The sequence below is a fragment of the Zootoca vivipara genome, chromosome 12 (genome assembly GCF_965207765.1).
Source record: "Zootoca vivipara chromosome 12, rZooViv2.hap1.1, whole genome shotgun sequence".
NCBI classification, from domain to species: Eukaryota; Metazoa; Chordata; class Lepidosauria; order Squamata; family Lacertidae; genus Zootoca; species Zootoca vivipara.
This window is the reverse complement of record NC_142595.1, coordinates 33,935,942-33,958,127: the sequence shown is the minus strand read 5'-3', so window position 1 is coordinate 33,958,127 and position 22,186 is coordinate 33,935,942. Positions and strand designations below refer to the sequence as shown.

General features: G+C 42.4%; 1 protein-coding gene, 1 long non-coding RNA gene and 1 gene segment (V, D, J or C); all 3 read left to right on the top strand.

Moving 5' to 3' along the window:
* Positions 1–1,952: 1,952 nt before the first annotated feature.
* LOC148683973 (immunoglobulin heavy constant mu-like) lies at positions 1,953–12,200 on the top strand (the record flags this gene model as incomplete). The annotated part of the segment is given in 4 exon segments: positions 1,953–1,980; positions 2,610–2,906; positions 10,058–10,354; positions 11,887–12,200. Coding segments are annotated over 4 exon segments (936 nt in total), but the record flags the coding sequence as incomplete, so codon positions are not given.
* Positions 12,201–12,263: 63 nt separating this feature from the next.
* Positions 12,264–13,122, top strand: LOC148683972 (uncharacterized). The gene is made up of 2 exons (XR_015946487.1): positions 12,264–12,387; positions 12,526–13,122. It is a non-coding gene; the product is annotated as an uncharacterized LOC148683972 (long non-coding RNA).
* A 1,166-nt stretch (positions 13,123–14,288) lies between these two features.
* LOC148683971 (natural cytotoxicity triggering receptor 3 ligand 1-like) lies at positions 14,289–22,009 on the top strand. The gene is made up of 5 exons (XM_088654727.1): positions 14,289–14,297; positions 14,683–14,689; positions 16,288–16,629; positions 21,520–21,816; positions 22,002–22,009. The coding sequence occupies exons 1-5, from the start codon at positions 14,289–14,291 to the stop codon at positions 22,007–22,009; spliced, it is 663 nt and encodes a 220-aa protein (XP_088510853.1).
* Positions 22,010–22,186: the final 177 nt, after the last annotated feature.

Sequence of the window (22,186 nt, the reverse complement as noted above, 5' to 3'; positions counted from 1 at the left end):
AAAGCATTGAACATGACATGTATAGCATTGAAAATGACATGTATATCTACGTATATCTATGAAAAAAGATCTTGATGAAATAGTTCGTGATAGCATTAAATTCTGAAGGTAAATGTTTTCAACATACAGTTGCAGCTTTTCCCGCTTTGTCTTTTGAGAAGATCAAAGCAGGTTTGTTTGATGGACCTCAAATTTGTGCCCTTGTTCGAGATGAGGAATTTGTCAGGAAGATGAATTGCAAAGAGAAGAAAGTGTGGCAGTCTTTCGCGGCAGTTTTCAAAAACTTCCTTGGCAACAAAAAAGCAGACAATTATGAGGTTGTGGTTGAAAAAATGTTGTTGGCTTTCCACAATCTTGGATGCAATATGAGTGTGAAGATCCATTTCATATAAGAGACTTGCAAACTATTTAAAGAAAAGGAGGGATAAACAGAGGATGAAGACCATTATGACCAGAAGGAAAATACTTACACAAAGCTCTAAAGAAATAAGGAAAGAATTTGCAGAATTCTATAAATTTTTATATAAAGAAGAAAATAAAAATATTAGTAGGGAAAGTTTAGGGATTAAACCGAAGAAAGTGATAGATTAAGACTGAAGGAGGAAATTTCTCTGGAAGAAATAGAGAATGTAGTTAAATCATTTAGGAGTAAGAAGTCCCCAGGATTAGATGGAATTACTGCATTTGTATAAAGAAACAATTGATATCCTGGGCTCAGAATTGAAAAAAGTATTCAACAACATTCTAGAAGGGGGAAAGCCCCAGACACTTGGAAACTAGCTGAAATAGTAGTGATTGAAAAACCACAAAAGGAACCTACAGAGGTGGGGTCATATAGACCAATTAGCCTACTAAATCAAGACTATAAGATATTTACAAAGATCCTGACAAGGGGACTGGAAAAGGTACTACCTAAAATAATTAAGGAAGATCAATATGGATTTGTTAAGGGAAGATACATAGGCCACCCAATAAGAAATGTATCTGAAGTATCTGTGTATCTGAAGAAGTGTGCATGCACACGAAAGCTCATACCAAAATATAAACTTAGTTGGTCTTTAAGGTGCTACTGAAGGAATTTTTTTATTTTGCTTCGACTCAGACCAACACGGCTACCTACCTGCAATAAGAAATGTGTTAAACGTATTAACAAGCAGGGCAAAAGGTAAATTGGTGGTCTTCAAATTGGATGTGTATAAGGCCTTTAAAGCAGTTAAAATGTTTTTTGTACCGAAATTATTGTATTTATTTCAAGTAATTGCTCTACCTATTAGGAAAATATGGTTTAAAACATGGAATAAGGTATTTAAAAATTGGATTTTTGGAAGTAAATGAGTTAGAATCCAAGCCATAGTAAATGATTCATCTCAAGAAGGGATGGGATGGGGAATACTGAATTTAAAATTTTATTATGAAGCATTCCAACTGAAAAACTTAATAGATATTGGATATAAGGATGAGCTTAAATGGATTAGGCTGGAGAATGAAATAAATGAAGGAATAGGAAGAGAGGGGCTATTTAATAGAGATATTAATATGGCTTGTAAGAAGACAATAGGGCCAAGGAAAACTGTGCTAGGAATCTGGAAGAATTGGAATATGAAATGGATGCCAACATACTCAAGGTGGATGCCTTTAAAATATATGCAGGAGGGTCAAAGGGACCCTGGTTGGTGGAAGAACTTAGAAGATCAGGGATTTTATAAATTAAAAGACATGTATGATGAGGAAGGGAATGTTATTACAAAAAAATTTTTTGGGAGAAAATAGGAAAACAATATTGGCTGAAAGTGCAAGGACTTTATGACTTAATAAAAACAGAAAGAGTAGAGGAGACAATGAGGACAGAAATGAAAATAGATACGGTGCTGAACAAAAGATAAATAACGGAGAAAGGGATAGCAGGGGTGTTATATAAATTGATGATAAGCGACAAAGAAAGAATGATAAGGATGATCCAGATTAAATGGGAGCAGGAAGGTATGATTATCAGCTGTTTATCAGCTCTATCTGGTACGCAGGTTGAGACCCCACCTGCCCACAGACTGTCTCGCCAGAGTGGTGCATGCTCTAGTTGTCTACCGCTTGGACTACTGCAATGCGCTCTACGTGGGGCTACCTTTGAAGGTGACCCGGAAACTACAACTAATCCAGAATGCAGCAGCTAGACTGGTGACTGGGAGTGGCCGCCGAGACCACATAACACCGGTCCTAAGAGACCTACATTGGCTCTCAGTACGTTTCCGAGCACAATTCAAAGTGTTGGTGCTGACCTTTAAAGCCCTATATGGCCTCGGTCCTGTATACCTGAAGGAGCGTCTCCATCCCCATTGTTCTGCCCGGACACTGAGATCCAGTGCCGAGGGCCATCTGGCGGTTCCCTCGGTGTGAGAAGCCAAGTTGCAGGGAACTTGTACTGAGCATTTCCTTTTATTGCGGAAGGGAAAAGGGAAGTCACATCCATGCTATACATTTAAAGCACATTTAACTCGTGTGGCTTCCTGTGAAGAATCCTGAGAACTGCAGCTTGCTGCTCACAGAGCTACAGTTCCCAGCACCCTTTAAGCTGCCCAAGGAGATGCTCTCCTAACTCTCCTCTCTCCCTCCAGTTCCCCCACGCCTAACACTCGGCCCCACAGAAGTGCCGCTGGGCAAACCAAGCAACTTGACATGTGCAGTATCCGACTTTTACCCTGACCGTGTCTCTGTGAATTGGCTGCGAGGCAATGAGACTCTGAAAGCTGACTCGCCCCGTGGCAAGCGTGGGACCAATGACCTCTTCTATGCAGAGAGTGTCCTGAACTTCATACCACAAATCTCTGACGATGGTGTTACCTTCTCGTGCCGCATCCAACACCAAGCATTAAAAGGCCCAATCCGTCAAGATATTGAGCTGGATGTGGTAGGTAAGTGGGAGCCTTTCCTGTACGACCCTGGAATCCTGCACCCTCTCGTCCCCCCCCCATGCTAACTACCAGGGCATTTTTTGATCCGGAACTCAGTTCTTCCAGCAGCTCTCAGGTGGGCGCCATTGCCATTGTTAAGAGAACAAGGGAGCTGTTCATTATGAGTTTTGGCACCTCATTTTCTAGAAAAATAGCATTACGAACCACTTTCCCTTCTTAGTGAGACCCAGTTCTGGCTCTCTAGCCTGTTCTGCCTCTGCATATTTTTCTCCTCAAAACTCCATAGCTGTTTGCTCTAACCAGATTGTTGTTGTTTTTTTTCAAATATATTTATTGATTTTATAAAACTGAAAAAAATATAAAACACAAAAATAAAAAGAAAAAAACAACCATATTTATCACTCATTTGTCCTAATGTTGTTGACTTCCTCAAGTCCCTCCTTTCTGCTTTTCATTGTGTATCATCCTTAGTAATTTCTATATCATCCTTCAATCATATTATTTTTACCTTAACTAACAATATACTACAATACCTCTACAAATCCCCTCTACAACCTCCCTGTACTTCCGAATCTTATCTTAAACATTTTCAATATTGCAATTATTTCTTAAATAAACTTTAAATTTCTTCCAATCTTCTACCACCGACTCTTTCCTCTGGTCACGAAGTCCCCCGGTCAGTTCGGCCAGTTCCATAAATTCAATCATCTTCATCTGCCATTCATCCACTGTAGGTAAGTCTTCACTCTTCCAATTCTTAGCCAATAAAATCCTTGCTGCTGTTGTGGCATACAGAAAAAACGTAATATCTTTTTTTGGTAGTTCCTCTCTAACTATCCCAAGTAAAAAGGCTTCTGGTTTCTTGCTAAAGGTGTTTTTCAACACTTTTTTCATTTCATTATAAATCTTTTCCCAGAAGTCCTTAACTTGGGGGCAAGTCCACCACATATGGTAAAAGGTTCCTTCTGCAATCTTACATTTCCAACATTTGTTATCATGCTTTTGATAAATCTTAGCTAGTTTTACTGTTGTAAGGTACCATCTATACATCATTTTCATCATATTTTCTCTTTTTTTTTTTTAAAAAAAAATATTTTTATTAATTTTCCAATTAAAACCAATTATATCACATTCAATATTTCAAATTATACACATATATATATCAATCAAACCGAATGTTATGCCAAATCATCTGAATAATTTATTTTTGGGTTCCCATGCTTCAAGAAATTGGGAATTCCTCGCAACTGTCCACTGCCGTCTTATTTCTAAAGTTCAAATCGTCATTTTCATCATATTTTCTCTTAAAGCATTACACACAGTAAACTTTATATTCTTCCTCCACAACCTTTCCCAATCCTCCATCATAATATTATGACCCACATCTTTTGCCCAATCAATCATAACAGATTTCATTTGTTCATCTTTAGTATGCCATTCCAACAATAAATTATACATCTTTGAAAGATTTTTTGTTTTACTCTAACAATTCCGTCTCCAATTTAGACTTTTTTGTTTGAAAACCTATTTTTTTAATCCATTTTGAACATTTCATTTATTTGATGATATTGTAACCAATCGTTCACATTATTCTTTAACTGTTCATATGTTTTTAACTTGAATTGATCTCCTTCATCCACCAATATATCTTTATACTTTAACCAATTGGTTTCCATATTCAATTTTTTATGTGTCTTAGCTTCTAGAGGTGAAATCCACCTGGATATTTTCCTTTTTAACAGATCCTTATATCTAATCCACACATTATATAATGATTTTCTGATAATATGACATTTGAAACCTTTGTGAACCTTAATCTTATCGTACCACAAATATGCCTGCCAACCAAATGCATTGTCATAGCCTTCCAGATCTAATACATAATATTATCGAGTAAAAACCATTCTTTCATCAAGCAAAAGGCTGCTGCTTCAAAATATATCTTTAAATCTGGCAGGGAAAAACCTCCTCTATCTTTGGTGTCCGTTAGCAATTTATATTTGATTCTTGGTTCCCCCCCCCCCCTGCCAGATGAATCTTGATAATACCTTGTGCCATTCTTTGAAGCATCCTAGATTATCAACAATTAGTAATGCTTGAAACAAAAAAAACATTTTGGCAATACATTCATTTTTATCACAGATATTCGTCCCATCAAAGATAATTTCAAATTTGACCATGTCTCCAAATCTCTCTTAATTTCATTCCACAATTTTTCATAATTATTTTTAAACAAATTTATATACTTCCCTGTCATATTTACTCCCAGGTATTTCACCTTTTTAACAAACGTCAAACCTTTGGCATCCTGTAGACCATTTATTTCTTTTGGTGTTAGATTCTTACCCAATACTTTTCACTTTATTCAATTTAAACCCTGCAATCTGTCTGAACTCCTGAATTATTTCCAGTGCTTTAATTGCACTGGTCTCCGGGTCTTGTAAAGTTAATACTAAGTCATCAGCGAAGGCTTTTAGTTTGTACTATTTTGATCCCGCTCCTACACCTTTCACTTCTTTGTCTTTCCTTATCATGTTCAGCAAGACCTCCAGGATGGTTATAAAAAGTAGAGGGGAAAGGACACCCTTGCCTGGTACCTTTTTCAATTCTAATTTCCTCTGATACCACATTATTTACAATGATTTTTGCTTTTTGTTCTGAATAGATTGCATTTACAGTGGTACCTCGGTTTAAGTACACAATTGGTTCTGGAAGTCTGTACTTAACCTGAAGCGTACTTAACCTGAAGTGAACCTTCCCACTGAAAGTAATGGAAAGTGGATTAATCCGTTCCAGACGGGTTCACGAGTACTTAAACTGAAGCGTACTTAACCTGAAGCGAACTTTCCCACTGAAAGTAATGGAAAGTGGATTAATCAGTTCCAGACGGGTCTGCGGAATACTCAACCTGAAGCATACTTAACCCGAATTATGAGTGTAATTGGTTCTGGAAGTCCGTACTTAACCTGAAGCAAACTTTCCCATTGAAAGTAACGGAAAGTGGATTAATCCGTTCCAGACAGGTCCTCAGAGTACTTAAACTGAAAGTACTCAAACCGAAGCATACTTAAACTGAGGTATGCCCAACCTCCATATTTTCCACATTTTTAAATTATAAAATTCCAAGAAACATTATCAAATGCCTTCTCCGCATCTATAAAAATCAACACTGCTTTGGTAATCTTTTTTCTTCCAACCTTTCTAACACATCAATAATATTTATAATATTATCCTTCATACGTCTAGCAGGTAAAAAACCCGCCTGATCTTGATGTATTTGATCATTTAACACCCTTTTCAATCTTGAGGTCAAAATACTTGCAAAAATTTTGTAATCCACATTTAAGAGGGAGATTGGGTGGTAATTCTTCATGTTCTATCGACATCTGGTTTTGGAATCAGAGTTACATATGCTTCTCGCCAGGTCTCGGGTACTTTGTCCCCTCCAAGAATCTTGTTGCAGACAAGAACCAATGGTTCTATCAACCAGTCTTTCAAGGTCTTATAGTATTTTGATGTCAATCCATCTGGTCCTGGTGCTTTGCTGATTTTCAATTGGTTTATGGCGTATTCTACTTCCTGCTTTGTGATTCTATAATTGAGTGCTGATCTCTTATCAAGCAGAATCTTTTGCAGTCCATTTTTGCCCAAGAATTGTTCTATTTTATCCATTTGCTCTTTATCCTTTTTATAAAGCTGTTTGTAATACTTCTGAAAACATTTCCTTATCTCTGTCGGGTTCTGAATTATCTTCTGTTCCATCTTAATATTTGTTATCGTGCTTTGTTTCTGTCTCTTTTTCAATTGCCATGCTAATAATTTTCCACATTTATTTGCAGATTCAAATGTGCTTTGATTCATCATTTTAATCTTCTACTCCATTTCCTGGTTTATTAATTGTGAATACTGTACTTGGAGCAACTTGATTTCTTTTTGGATCTGCTTATTTTTTGGATTACATCTCAATTTCTTCTCTTTTTCTTTCAGTTGCGACAGAACATTTTCTTTTTTTCTCATTTTGTTGTTTCTTCCTAATCGCATTCTGTTGTATCAAAAATCCTTTCATCACTGCCTTACTTGCGTCCCAAATGACCCTTTTATCTGTCTCTGTGCTCAAGTTTATTTCAAAATAATCCTTTAGGGTCTTTTGGGCCTTCTTGACAGTCTCTTCATTTCTCATCAATGCATCGTTCATCCTCCATCTAAAAGAACCCTGCAGAGACAGCTTTAATTCTAAACGCACAGCATTATGATCCGAACATGTCCTTGGGCAAATTTGTACCTTAATAATTATCGGGGCCAATTCTCTTGTTATCCATATATAATCCAAGCGGGACCACAATTTTTGGGAGTCTGAGAAAAAAGTACTATCTTTTTCCAATGGATTTTTCGTCCTCCAGCCATCTATCATGTCAAGATTGTCAACCATCTCGAAAAAAGTCTTTGGTAGTCTTCCGTCATTTGAAATTTTCTGTCTTTGAGATCTGTCCATCAAGGTGGAGACTACCCCGTTCAAATCGCCCATCATTACAATTTTATAATCCATAAAATCCAATAGAACATTGTGGATGTTTTTGAAGAATTCGGCCTTCGCTTCATTTGGTGCATAGATTTTTTTTAAAAATATATTTTTCGCCTTGCGCTGTCACTTCAACTGCTACATATCTGCCATCTTCATCCTTTAACATCAATTTTGATTTCAATTTATCTTTCACATAAATTACTACTCCTCTTTTTTTGACTTTATCAGAAGAAGTATATTCCTGGCCCAACTTCTTATTCTGCCAAAAATTTCTATGAGTCCTCAGCACATGTGTCTCTTGTAAACAAATCACATCTAAATTCTGTTTTAATAATACATGATGAATCCGGTTCCTCTTGGGTCATGAGTTAAGTCCATTAACATTCCAAGTCAAAATTCTTAAAGCCATATTTTCTTACACTGGTGGACTTGCTCCTGCTCCCAAAGGTCCAAAGTCTAGCTCTGCTCCCAATGCTGCTGCTGCTCCAAATGGTTCTCCAAGTCCCAGTCTTAAATCAGCTTCAAAATCCTTTGCGTGTTTCTCCAAGAACTTCCTCTTTTCTTCTGGTGTTTTGATTCTTACATACCGTACCTTTCTTTGTATTTGAAGAAGAGACCTTGAGGAAACTCCCAATGAAAGAAAATCCCTTTTTTCCTCAACACGTTGGCCAAGTCCATATATCTATTACTGAATCCCAGGAACAACATAGGAATTTCTTTTAAAAGTACCACTTGTTGTTGCTTTATCTTCAGATTATTTCTGTAGTGAAGTCCTAGTATTAAATCTCTTTGTTCTCTAGTTTGGAATTCCTCAATACGATCTCCCACTGTTCTTGATCCTTTCTTCCCTCTGGGTCCAAATTTATAAACTTTCACAATCGTCTTATCAAATTCTTCTTTATCCAAATCCCATTATGAAACAAATTCTTTAATTATTACTACTTTTTAAATTCCCCTGTTCAATCTCGGGGAAATTTCTCAGACATAAAAAAGATTCACGTTCCTTCATATGAAGAAAAGCAATCTCAATTTGGGTCGCCTCCTCTTGTTTTTTCCAATTGAAGTCTATGGGTTTCCAAATCTGTGACTCTCACATCTACTCCTTGTATCTGGACTTTATTTTCTTGCACGTCCTTTCTCAGGGTCCCAATATCTTGTTTGATGTCCTGGATTCCTTTTGCATTTGATTTTACGCTTTCATCTAATTTATCCAGACATTGTATAACCGCCTGTAATTCTGCAGTGTTGGATTTTAGTTCCTCAGTGTTGGATTTTACTACTGTCTTAATTCATGCCAATGCTGCTAGGACCTGTTCTTGATGTGTAGCTGTTGTTATTGTGTAGCTGCTGTTGAGGCTCTTCTGGGTTATATCCTTGTTTTCTCACTTGCAGGTTCCGTCAGTCAAAATATTAAGCAAGCAGCTGCACTGTCAAGGTCAAACAACAATTATTCCCTCTAGCCAGCAGCATGGGGCTCATGAGCAGTGCAACCCTTTAATACAATAGTGTATAAAGGCTTTACCTCTATTTTCAACTTTTCAGCAGTAATTTATGCTTCGAAATTCCTAAATAATGAAGATGTGAAAGATAGTTCCAGTATTTGCTTTGAACAGTCCTTACCAGCAGCTCAGACTGCTGCAGGAGACTTCAAAGAGTCTAAATAGGAAACAAAAGTTCAACAGTTCAGCGGTTCAGCAGTTCTCCATTATGATGTCAGTGGCTGACTGAACCCCCCGGGGCTCCGTTCTCAAAGGGAATTACGGTGTATTTCTAGTCTATTTGTCTAGAAATTTCAGGGCTATAAAGATAAAAAGTCTCTTCTCCCCTTGCCCTGACTTTGGGGAGAGTTTATAGGTCCAGATTTGGAAGTTTTATTTTTTAAAAATCTCTTCCTGCTGTAGCCGCAGCGGAAAGGACCGACTTCCCTTGTTCTTAATCCTTTCTGTGGTCCAAATTATTGAAACCCAATTTAAATTTATTTACCCACGATGTCCAATGTCTTCAATCATGAATTTAGGAAGAATCCACCGCTCAGCTGACAGTCAGCATGGAGCTTCGCACAGCAAAGGTAGCGGAATCAATTCAAGAGCCCACGGCGCCACTTCGCCCGCTCGTCCGCGTGCTCTAACCAGATTGTATCTCCTCCATGATGTAGAAACAATCATGAATTTCTTTGCTGAAGTGGATGAAGCCCCACCCAGTCGAGTTTGCTTCCTCACTAGTGCCCTTCAGCATTGCCAAAGAACATCTATGCCATACATTTAAAGCACATTTAACAGACGCTTGGCCCCACAAAGGTGCAGCTGGCCAAACCAAGCACCATGATAATGTAGCCTAAAAATAGACTTGAAATTGCATAGTTTTGCTCCTGGCAACAAGTTTTCTCCCAGCAACAGGTTGCCTTAGCAACATACTTCTTTATTAGACAGGCTATGAATGAGAGCAGAGAGGCTGTTGCCGCTGCCCAGATGGCTGAAGAGCACAGAGAAGGTATAATTCTCTGTACATAGTTTTACTTTATTTTCCTTAGGGCAGTAGTTGTATAAGTTTCCTTAGGGCAGTAGTTGTATAAGTTGTCATGTTAAGCTGCCCATGGAGATGCTCTATTAACTCTCCTCTCTGCCTCCAGCTCCCCCACGCCTAACACTCGGCCTCACAGACGTAGAGCTGGGCGAACCAAGCAACTTGTTGTGCGCGGCATCTGACTTTTACCCTGGCAATGTCTCAGTGACGTGGCTGCGAGGCAGTGAGACTCTGAAAGCTGACTCGCCCCTCGTCCAGCACGGGCCCAATGGCCTCTTCCATGCTCAGAGTGTTCTGGAGTTCACACCACAAGTCTCTGACGCTGGTGTTACCTTCTCATGCCACATCCATCACCGAGCGGTAAAAGACCCAATCAGTCAAAATTTTGAGCTCAAGGTGCAAGGTAAGTGGGAGCCTTTCCTGCGCAACCTGGAATCCTGAAATGCCCATGATAAGCGCAGTTCCCCCTCTTAGTGAGACCCAGTTCTGACTCACAGTCTCTATCCTGTTCTGCCTCTGTTTTTTTCCTCCTCAAAACTCTGTATCCCTTTGCTCTAACCAGTAGTGTCTGCTCCATGCTAAAGAAACCTGCAAGAACTTATCTGCTGAGGCGGGTGAAGGCCCACCCAGTCAAATTTGCTTCCACACTAGGGCCCTTCATGATTGCTAAGGTACCGCTTTCCTACAAATCAGCTGGAAGTTGCATTAAAATGGTGGCTTCACACACTACTTAACATGCTGCTATATTGAACAAAAAGGCTTTACGTATGCCATGTTCAGAGATAGGCAGCCTGTGACCCTCCAGATGTGGATGGCCTCCAGCTCCCGTCAGACCTGGACAGAAAAGCCAATGGTCAGGAAGATGGGAATTGTAGTCAAAGAACATTGGAGAGCCACACTTTCCCCATCCTTGCCTCACAGGACCTGTAGTCCTCTTCCCCGCCAGGCTGTGATGGTCTAGATTGGCATTTTTACTCCCTTTAAACGGAGCATAGGTCTGGCTAAAAATACAGTTTTACCTTGGAAGTTCAACGGACTCCGTTCTAGAAGTGCATTCAACTGCCGAAACGTTTGGAAACCAAACTTCTGATTGGCTACATGCTCTAGTCCTGTATTGTTCCTACAGTTAAGGGGACATACTCCAATTCCTTCTTTGCCCCATTCTTCTCTTGGCGTCAAACTGAAGGAGCGTCTTCACTCCCATCGTTCTGCCTGGACACTGAGGTCCAGCTCCAAGGGCCTTCTGGTGGTTCCCTCCCTGCGAGAAGTGAGGTTACAGGGAATCAGGCAGAGAGCCTTCTTGGGAGTGGCGCCCGCACTGTGGAATGCCTTCCCATCAGATGTTATGGAAATTAACAACCATGTGACTTTTAGAAGACTGCCCTGTTTAGGGAAGTTTTTAATATTTGATATTTTGTCGCTATAATATTAATATTCTGTTGGGAGCTGCCCAGAGTGTCTGGGGAAACCGAGCCAGATGGGTGGGGTATAAATAAATTATGATGGTGGTGGTGATGGTGATGATGTCAGGAGTGCAACTCTTAATTTCACTGGGGAGAAATGATGGTACAGGAGGGGAATATCAGCCTTCTCAAGGCAAACTGCAGCTATGCAATGGTGACTTGTTGGTCTCAGGATATAGTTGGACTCGGATCGTTTGTCCATCTAGCACATTATTGTCCATGCTGCCTGGCAGCAGCTGTCTGGGTTTTAGGAGACAGCTTTTCCCAGCCCTACCTGAAGACACCAGAGATTGAACCTGGGACCATCTGCCTGCAAGGCAAATGCTCTGGTGCTGAGCTGCTCTCGTGTAATGCATTTCATACAACTGTGGCCTTTGGAGATTGTTGGGTGGGTTTCCTTTATAATCTGCAATGTCTCCCTCTAGTGGCCATCACCAGACTTGCAGGACCTCAACATCTCTTCTCCTTGCAGGTCGTCCAGAACTGCATATTGTCACCAGGCCACCCGGGAAGATGTTCTTGGTAGCTGAGTGCCTAGTGTGTGGGTTTTACCCACAAAATGTTACAGTGCAGTGGCTGCAAAATGGGGAGCCGATACAAGAGGAAATATACAAATCTGAATTTGTACACAATCCTAATGGGACGTTCTCAACTGGAAGGGTCTTCTTCCCAAAGCAGGGCCATTTTGCAGCCAATTTTACCTGCCAGGTACAACACGAAGCACTGGAGGCACCACTGAAGGAGACGATCCCCTGGGAGCCAGAAGGTGAGGGTGATGGGATTATCCAACCCTCATCCCCAGAATGTAGTACCAAATCACATTGGCCAAAACTTAAACCTGCATCTCCAACTGACTTTCCTCCAGCTCCAGGATACTTTGGATCACCGTTGGCTTGGGTGCTAGGATTTCTAGGACATCTTGTGGCATTTGGCACGGGAATTGTACTGACGGTGATGTACCAAAACCGGAGAGGTGAGTTGGGGCTGCTGGGGGTGGTGGCAGAAAGGGCAGCAGAGTCCGTGGGGAGGCAAGGCTGCAGTGCTGGGGCACAGGACTGCAGATTTTAGTTTAGAGGCACCTGATTATTGCGTTCTCTCTCTCTTTTATCAGCCCACTAAGTGCAAGCTGAGCCAAATGACGAAACCCTCCTGAAGAAGATGTCGAAAGTCAGGAGGGAAAAGCCAGATGAAGTCTTTGGTATCTAACAGTCCACGGAATGACATTTCCAGTATGATAATTGCAGGAGGCTTCATTTTAAAGTCAAGGCGATTTGAATCATTTAAAATCAACCTTACATTCAGAAATTATATTTATAGTTCAGCTCAACACTCTTCGGGAATTCATGACATACGAAAGAGACATACGAAAGAGTGCCTAGGTTCGAGTGTTGGGCTACTGTTTAAGTAGGGTTAATAAACCCTTCATGTCAGGAGGGAGGCTGGGGGAACAACAACCTGCGTCTCCTTTCCTCCCCACTGTGACTGCAGCATTGAGTGCAAGAGTGTTCAATCCTGCCTGGTGCTGCTTTACAAACACATCCGCCATTCTGCCATCTCCTCTTTCCCCATCATTGCCCACCCCGTCCCAGTTTGTGTGTGATATTTCCTTTCTCCCTTAGTTTTTCACCTTATACCCTGCATTATCTGTATGGCTATACTTTAGCCTCACCTGTTCCAAGTTATGTTTCCTGTTTTTATGTGTTCTGATTTCTGTATGGAAAAACAAATTTCAATAAAGTGTTTTTTATATATACATATAAAAAATCCCAAGTATGTACATTTAGATGTAGGAGATGTAGGAGAAAAGAATTGACAGCACCAATAATAATAATAATAATAATAATAATAATAATAATAATAATTTATCATTTATACCCCGCTCATCTGGCTGGGTTTCCCCAGCCACTCTGGGCGGCTTCCAACAGAAATATTAAAATACACTAATTTCTTAAAGATTAAAAGCTTCCCTAAACAGGGCTGCCTTCAGATGTCCTCTAAAGGTCTGGTAGTTGTTTTTCTTTTTGACATCTGGTGGGAGGGCGTTCCACAGGGTGGGTGCCACTACTGAGAAGGCCCGCTGCCTGGTTCCCTGTAACTTGTCAGAATTCAACTTCAATTTGTTAGCCGCCATCCAACCTCCAACCGCCTCCAGACACCAGTGCCTGACGTTGGACAAAAGATTCCTGCAGTGCAGTGTGTTGTACTAGACGGCTCTCGGGTCCTTTCCAACTCTTCAATTCTAAGATTCTATGAAATCATCCGTCCTTGAAACAGCATTAAATTATGTGCAGGGGCTCAATGCTGCTTTGGGGAACAGTGCACTGTCCCAATGCCCACCTGCACCGAAATTTGTGGGTGCCCGGCCTCTTCATGGGGAATTTGTGGGTGCTCAGGCACCCAGGGAGTTGGCACCTATGGGCTTTGGGCCGCTACTAATCATTCTTAACAGAGAAGGAGATCTGTGACTGCCAGCTGCTTATGCCAAACTCTGCCTTAAGATCGTGCCCTACTCTGCCTCTGCCCTGCCATTTTGTGACTGTTAGGCCTCAATAATCCTCAAGGCCAGAAGCAGAAAGTTTTTGAGAACACAGTGCTTGATGGGCCATCTAAAAACTAAGGAGACGTCCCCCCCACAGCAACCATTTTTTAAAAGCAGGTGTATACACATTCTATTTTAAATTATTTAACAACATTCATATATATCACTCGGTGTTAAGAAAACCTCTAAGCGGCTCACAAAGTTATCAAATGGAGCATTGTTAAGAACATTATTTAAATATATGCAAAGGATACTTTGAAATCACCAGTACTGTATAAACTGCAGTAGAACCTTGGTTTTCAAACTTCTCCATTGACAAACGTTTCGGAACTCGAATGCCGGAAGTAACTGCTTCGGTTTCCAAACACTTATCGGAAGTCAAACGCGCTGCACGGCTTCCGTTTTGAGTTTCCCTATTGTATTGAGGCTTCCATACTGATTTTTCTGTTTTTGAACGTTTTTGAACTTGAACGGTTTTCCGGAACGTATTGCGTTTGAAAACCAAGGTTCCAATGTAAAAAGAAAGGAAACAAACCTAACTTCTACACGCCCAGCTTGGGCTGGCTTGCCTAAAAGCAGAATGTTTTAATCTGGTACCTGGGAAGCCACAGTTTAGCTGAGCTTTTGTCTCTCAGGTGCATATTGAGCTCACATCCTTTCTGGAGAAATGAAAGTAAGCAAGGCGGCCCCAAAATGCCCTGCTTCTTGTGTTTGCTGCTCTCCTTGCAGGGCGCATGTAAGTCGCAGCCCCTCACCCAGAGGACCCTCGTCAGCTGGGGCGGCTCTTGGGGGCGAGGGCGATGGGGGAGGAAGGAGGGAGGGAGAGGTGGCTTCGCAAAGACCAGCAGGAGCCGGGAAGCGGGCAGACGGCCTAATCCTAGAAGCACTAGGAGAGGTTTCCTATCTGAAACCCTGGAGAATCTCTGCCAGTCATTGTAGACAGTACTGACCTAGGTTGATCGATGGCCTGATACAGCTTGCTTGGGCTCCCGGACAGCTGTTGTTGCAAGAGGAAAAAAATTACATTATATATAAATACGTTATATCACACACACTGAATCCTGTTTTCACCCTCAGTGGCAGGTAACATAGAATGCTCCTTCTTTGAGCGGTGCTACAGCTAAAAGAAAGGAAAAGAAACGAAACACTGGTGTCCATGTGGAGAGTCCATGCTGAAGGTGATGTGGTAGTACAGGTATAGGGAACTTCTGGCCCTCCAGATGTTGCCAACCGACAACTCCCATCAGCCCCGGTCATTGGCCATGCTTGCTAGGGTTGAATGGAGTTGTAGTTCATCAGCATGTGACAGGGGTAACAGATGATTGTTAGCATCAAGAGACAATGGAGTGTGCCTCTAGGGGTGAAGTCAAACCACTGTGTTAGCAGCACCAAAGTGACCTTCGCATGGCACAAGCCGGGGTGGTGTATATGGAGGTCCTGGGCTGCCCAGATGACAAGACTCCCCTCTTGGCCTTACTCTTGCGGTCCAAAGCAAACCAGAGCAATACGTTTGGCACCAGCTTGGCTCAGGAGTTGCCGGAAGGAGGAGTACAATGCACCATCCAACTGTCTTAGGGACTCCACTCCAGATTTGTGTAGGCTTTACTCCTTAGCCTCTGCTGAAGATGTCCCACAAGGGAGTGGAGGTTTAGGGTCAGAGTTTTTCCCCTCTCCTAGGTGGGCTGTCTTCCCATCTGCCCCTCACTTCCATCTACAGCATGTGCAGAAACCGCCTTCTACTCTCTTAGACCCAGCATTGGCTCAATCTGCTGGAACTTGTCTTCGCACGCATGGCAAATCTCTTAACTCACTGAGGGTTTGAGACCCATTAGCTACCCTCACCTCATTTGGCCAGCCAGTCGAGGCCTTTCCCAGGGTGTGGCCGCTATCGCTTGCTGACAGTTTCTCGGCTCTTTTCATGTGACTTGCCCTGAGACCTTCGGGTACACGGTGGCATAATAATAATAATAATAATAATAATAATAGCCACAGGTGAGAGCTGAGTGCAGGCTGGGGACCAAAGGTGGACAAGCCACCCCAGAAACAGCATGACGTGTCCCACACCAGAGGTACCCCCCCTCTAACGCCCCATACACCACAGCAGATGGTTACTTTTTTTGAGAAGTCAAAGGCACATCCTACATTCAGATTTAAACTAGTCCTCAAACTCCTCTAACCAGTCTGGTTTTTTACCAAAGGGCTTTGGGAATCCGTTTTTTTGCATAACTACAGTTTGCAGGAATCTTAGAAGTTAATACTGGCTTAAGATGGCTTTAGCCTGCGATGGAGGTCCACCCTAATTGCAGTCTAACTGTATCTCTTTGTCCTTTTCAGGGGCTGCTGTGATAATCCAAGTCCCTTCATCCCCAGTCCAGGCCGGGCCACACTCCACTGCATACTTGCCTTGCTACTTCACTTTTGACCCTCCCAGGACCATTGACAACAAAATCTTGAGTGTGAGATGGTCGCTGAAAGGAAGAACAGTTACTTCATGGTCTCATGGAAACACGAACACATTTAGACTGAAGGGAGCAGTGTTTGATGTGCATGGGGTGAGAAAGGGCAATGCCACCATCAAACTCAGAGATGTAATGGGCGAGGATGTCGGGGAGTATACTTGTAGTGTTAGCCATCCTCCTGACACGGCTGAAGGGAAGGTGGAATTAAAATTAGAAGGTAAGGGAGGCAAGGCAGCGGGCAGAAAACGTTTTTTAAAGTACTAAACATATTTCACATGAAAGTACTTGATGTAAAAAACCATTTTAAAGCACATCCTTTGAAGCACTTCATGTTAACTCCCAGCTAAACAGACCTGACAGATCCCTAGTTTGAGGATGATGATGATAATACATTGGGGAACAATTTTTCTTTCATTTTCTGTTGCCTGAGATTTTTCAACTGTTCTTATATGTTCTTTCAATCCTGATTTCAAATCTGGTTGGTTTAGTTCTGTAAGCTCTAGTTTTTTGCAATTCATGTTTTTCTACTTTTCACCATAATCTTTGTTTTTCACAATGCAAGAATTCAATATTTTATTAAACACATAGCCAAAGTAGTACAATATGAGTATAAATGTAAGTGACTTATTGAACATGACATGTGTATCTATGTACAGTTGGAGGTATGCACAAAATATATTCTCTGGGGATACACAGTATCTACAAGCTCTTGTTATTCAGGTAAGAATTTGCACTTGTAGCTCTTGTGTTTGTGGACTTGCACAGGGGATTCTTATTTGATGGTCCAACAGTAGTCTGCCATGGAAGGAGGAATTCTGGATTTGATTCTGAGATGGATTTAAAAGAATTAATTTGGTGTTTGAAAAGCAACATCCTACGGTAGGAGACATGAAAAAAGATCTTGATGAAATAGTTCGTGATAGCATTAAATTCTGAAGGTAAATGTTTTCAACATACAGTTGCAGCTTTTCCTGCTTTGTCTTTTGAGAAGATCAAAGCAGGTTTGTTCGATGGATCTCAAATTTGTTCCCTTGTTTGAGATGAGGAATTTGTCAGGAAGATGAATTGCAAAGAGAAGAAAGTGTGGCAGTCTTTCGTGGCAGTTCTCAAAAACTTCCTTGGCAACAAAAAAAGCAGACAACTATGAGGTTGTGGTTGAAAAAAAATGTTGTTGGCTTTTCACAATATTGGGTGCAATATGAGTGTGAAGCTCCATTTCATATAAGAGACTTGCAAACTACTTAAAGAGGAGGGATAAACAGAGGGTGAAGGCCATTATGACCAGAAGGAAAATACTTACACAAAGCTCTAAAGAAATAAGGAAAGAATTTGCAGAAATCTATACATTTTTATATAAAGAAGAAAATAAAAATATTAGTTGGGAAAGTTTTTGGGGAGAAAATAGGAAAACAATATTGGCTGAAAGTGCAAGGACTTTATGACTTAACTAGCTGGCCCTGCCACACGTTGCTGTGGGTTATTTGTGTAATTTCCCCTACACTGTGCCTATTCGCACCCCCCCCCCCGGCAGGCCCCTAAACCCACTTAGCCTACTCTGCAAAGCCGAGGTGAGATACTGTGGAGAGGGCAGGTTTCATCCCTGTGTCTCCCCCCACCCTGTTCTGACCCATTACCTATCCCCGCTCCCTATTCGCCCCCCCATCACCCCCCAGGCAGGCCCCTACCTCCACTTGGCAATGTTGGACCTTGTTGCTGCAAAGGGCCTGTTTTCAGTTGGTTGCTGTGGAATTTTGTGATGTCATCTGGTGGCGCCGCTTTGCAGGCAACAGTGGGCGATCTGCCTTTCTATTGGATGGTGCTGGTGTCTTCAGAGCTTCTGCTGGTGACATCTAATTTGGGCGCCACTTTTTGGTATGAAAGGAAAGGTTTGCTTTTTTGGAAAAAAAATTATGCCAGATCCCTCGCCGATGGGCATGGAATGTTGTGGCCAAATTTGTTACATTACAGTTCAGCGGTTACGGAGAAAGGCTGTTACATCTGCATGCGCAATGCCTACATTTTTATAACAAAATATAAAAATCCTTCCAGTAGCACCTTAGAGACCAACTAGGTTTGCATGCACATGAAAGCTCATACCTATGACAAACCTAGTTGGTCTCTAAGGTGCTACTGGAAGGATTTTGTTTTGACTGTGTCAGACCAACACGGCTACCTACCTGTAACTAGTACATTTATATAAAGGTAAAGGTAAAGGGACCCCTGACCATTAGGTCCAGTCGTGACCGACTCTGGGATTGCGCGCTCATCTTGCATTATTGGCCGAGGGAGCCGGTGTATAGCTTCCAGGTCATGTGGCCAGCATGACAAAGCCACTTCTGGCGAACCAGAGCAGCACATGGAAATGCCGTTTACCTTCCCGCTGTAGCGGTTCCTATTTATCTACTTGCATTTTGACGTGCTTTCGAACTGCTAGGTTGGCAGGAGCTGGGACCAAGCAACGGGAGCTCACCCCGTCACAGGGATTCGAACCGCCGACCTTCTGATCAGCAAGCCCTAGGCTCAGTGGTTTAACCACAGCGCCACCTGGGTCCCTTGTACAGATAGATAGATAGATAGATAGATAGATAGATAGATAGATAGATAGATAGATAAAAATGGAAAGAGTAGTGGAGATGATGAGGACAGAAATGAAAATAGATACAGTGCTGAACAAAAGACAAATAACGGAGAAAGGGATAGCATGGATGTTATATAAATTGATGATAAGCGACAAAGAAAGAATGATAAGGGTGATCCAGATTAAATGGGAGCAAAAAGGTATGATCCATCAAAATACGGTCCAAGAACTGATGAAGAATGTAAATAATATTAAAATAGAAAAATATAAAGAATTAAGTAGAATTTTTTTATTAAAATGGTATAGAACTCCTAACTCTCCTCTCTCCCTCCAGTTCCCCCACGCTCAACACTCGGCCCCACAGAAGTGCGGCTGGGAAAACCAAGCAACTTGACGTGTGCAGCATCCGACTTTTACCCTGACCGTGTCTCTGTGAAGTGGCTGCGAGGCAGTGAGACTCTGAAAGTTGACTCGCCCCCTGCCCAGCCCAGGTCCAATTACCTCTTCTACGCAGAGAGTGTCCTGAACTTCATACCGCAAATCTCTGACGATGGTGTTACCTTCTCATGCCACATCCAACACCAAGCAGCAAAAGACCCAATCCCTCAAGATATTAAGCTGAAGGTGGTAGGTAAGTGGGAGCCCCCCCCGCCCGTGCTAACTACTAGGCCTCCTTTTGATCTGGAACTCAGTTCCAGCACCTCTCGGGTGGACACCATTGCCATTGTTAAGAGAACGCAGGAGCTGTTCATTATGAGTTCTAGCACCACATTTTCTAGAAAAAAAGGCATTATGAACCACTTCCCCTTCTTAGTGAGACCCAGTTCCGGCTCTCTAGCCTGTTCTGCCTCTGCATATTTTTCTCCTCAAAACTCTAACAATCAAACATCAAACAATAGCCTTTCCAGGGGAGATTTACCAAATCAATCTGGAAATACAAATATAATGACATATTAAAGGCTCACCTCCCCCTATGACTATTTATAATTCTGCAGCCCGGTCTTAACTTCCAGTATGGTGGATTTCCAAATTGTAACTGCGACACTACTCTGACAAAGATTCCAGGAAACAGTCCCAAGATTTTTTTAACAAGACTCCAGTGGCTAATGAGATCCTGCTTCTGTCTGATGTCAACAAATTGGAGAATCTTTTATCCTCTTCCTAGCAAATCAAAGATCAAAAAACTTAATTATATATTTTCATTTCCACACAGTTTATAATTTTAAAGCAATATTATGTAAACGAACACCAAACTTTCCAGTCTCGCTTGTTATAGATATTGTAAATGGTTCTTCTGGTTTGTTTGTTTTTGCCAAGTAATATAATGAAGCAAAATACAATAATAAAAGAGGCTCCCCCCCCCTTTCCGTTCCGTTCAAACATACCAACTTGATGTTAGTCCTTCTTCGATTCATCTTTTTTGGCACCTCCGTAGCTGGGTTGTTTAGCAGAGTAATTCCTCCGTCCTCGCTTGAAGCATGTCCAAAACTTAAATCCAATTTTTCATCTTAAGAAATGGAACTTGATTCGCTCGCAGAGACAGTGTCCAGGAGAGCCAGACTCCCTCGGGGGCTTTCAATCCAGTGCCCCCCAGCCTCTCCTTCCTTCTGAATTTGGGGCTGGGTTGTTGGGCATCTGTGGATGAGACTGTGTCTTCCCGCAGCCCCCAGGAAGATTTTGGGAGGCCGATTATTCCCATCTCAGCCTCTAATTACCCTGTGAGAGCCGGAGCGATGGAACTTTCAGCCATCTTCCATGGCGCCTCAAGTGGAAGTCATGATTGTTGTTTATTTCCTTGATATCTGGTGGGAGGGCGTTCCACAGGGCAGGTGCCACTACAAAGAAGGCCCTCTGCCTGGTTCCCTAGTTCCCTCACTTCTCGCAGGGAGTGAACCACCAGAAGGCCTTCAGCGCTGGACCTCAGTGTCTGGGGAGAATGATGGGGATGGAGACGCTCCTTCAGGTATACTGGGCCGAGGCTGTTTAGGGCTTTAAAGGTCACACCAACACTTTGAAATGTGCTTGGAAACGTACTGGGAGCCAACGTAGGTATTTCAAGACCTGTGTTATGTAGTCTCGGTGGAAGCTCCCAGTCACCAGTCTGCCTGCTGCATTCTGGATTAGTTGTAATTTCCAGGTCATCTTCAAAGGTAGCCCCATGTAGAGTGTGTTGCAATAGTCCAAGCTCCCCTGGGCAAGTTTGCCCAGACCTTGAGGGATGGCATAGTGGAGATATAGGACTGCAGCTCTTACTGCATTTGGGGGCAGGCCAGGCAGGACTTGGGGCTAAGAGGATAGTGACTAACTTAAAGGCCACCTAATGAGTTCATGGGGAAGGTGAGATTTGAACTGCAAATTCCCAGTGCATGCTTTTAATCATGACTTCTGCACCAGCTTCCTTGTACTGAGAGTTGCCTCTTCCTGTGAAGAATCCTGGGAACTGCAGCTTGCTGCTCACAGAGCTACAGTTCCCAGCACCCTTTAAGATGCCCAAGGAGATGCTCTCCTAACTCTCCTCTCTCCTTCCAGCTCCCCCACGCCTAACACTCGGCTCCACAGAAGTGCCGCTGGGCAAACCAAGCAACTTGACATGTGCAGCATCCGACTTTTACCCTGATGGTGTCTCTGTGAAGTGGCTGCGAGGCAGTGAGACTCTGAAAGATGACTTGCCCCCTGGCAAGCGTGGGCCCAATTACCTCTTCTATGCAGAGAGTGTCCTGGAGTTCACGCCACAGATCTCTGACATTGGTGTTACCTTCTCGTGCCGCATCCAACACCGAGCTGTAAAAGACCCAATCAGTCAAGATTTTGAGCTGGATGTGGTAGGTAAGTGGGAGCCTTTCCTGTGCGACCCTGGAGTCCTGCCCCTCCCCCGCCCTCCTGCCCATGCTAACCACCAGGCCTTTTTAAAATCTGGAACGCAGTTCCAGCACCTCTCGGGTGGGCGCCATTGGCATTGTTAAGAGAACGAGGGAGCTGTTCATGATGAGTTCTGGCACCTCATTTTCTAGAAAAATAGCATTGCACGGACAGGTGTCTCCCCCAAACCCCAGGCGACCACCTGAGCGGAATAATGACTCAAGACTATGTGCTATGGGATTCAAATTGGCCACAACTTTATTAAGATTCAGATGTAGGGAGACCTTGGCTCAGGCATTGGGCGTTATTCTTTCCAGTCCCCAGCCGGGGTTCTGCG

Coding starts and splice junctions, on each gene's coding strand:
- LOC148683971 (XM_088654727.1), top strand. Junction 16,630..21,519: donor GGTGGAATTAAAATTAGAAG/GTAAGGGAGGCA, acceptor CTCTCCTTCCAG/CTCCCCCACGCCTAACACTC.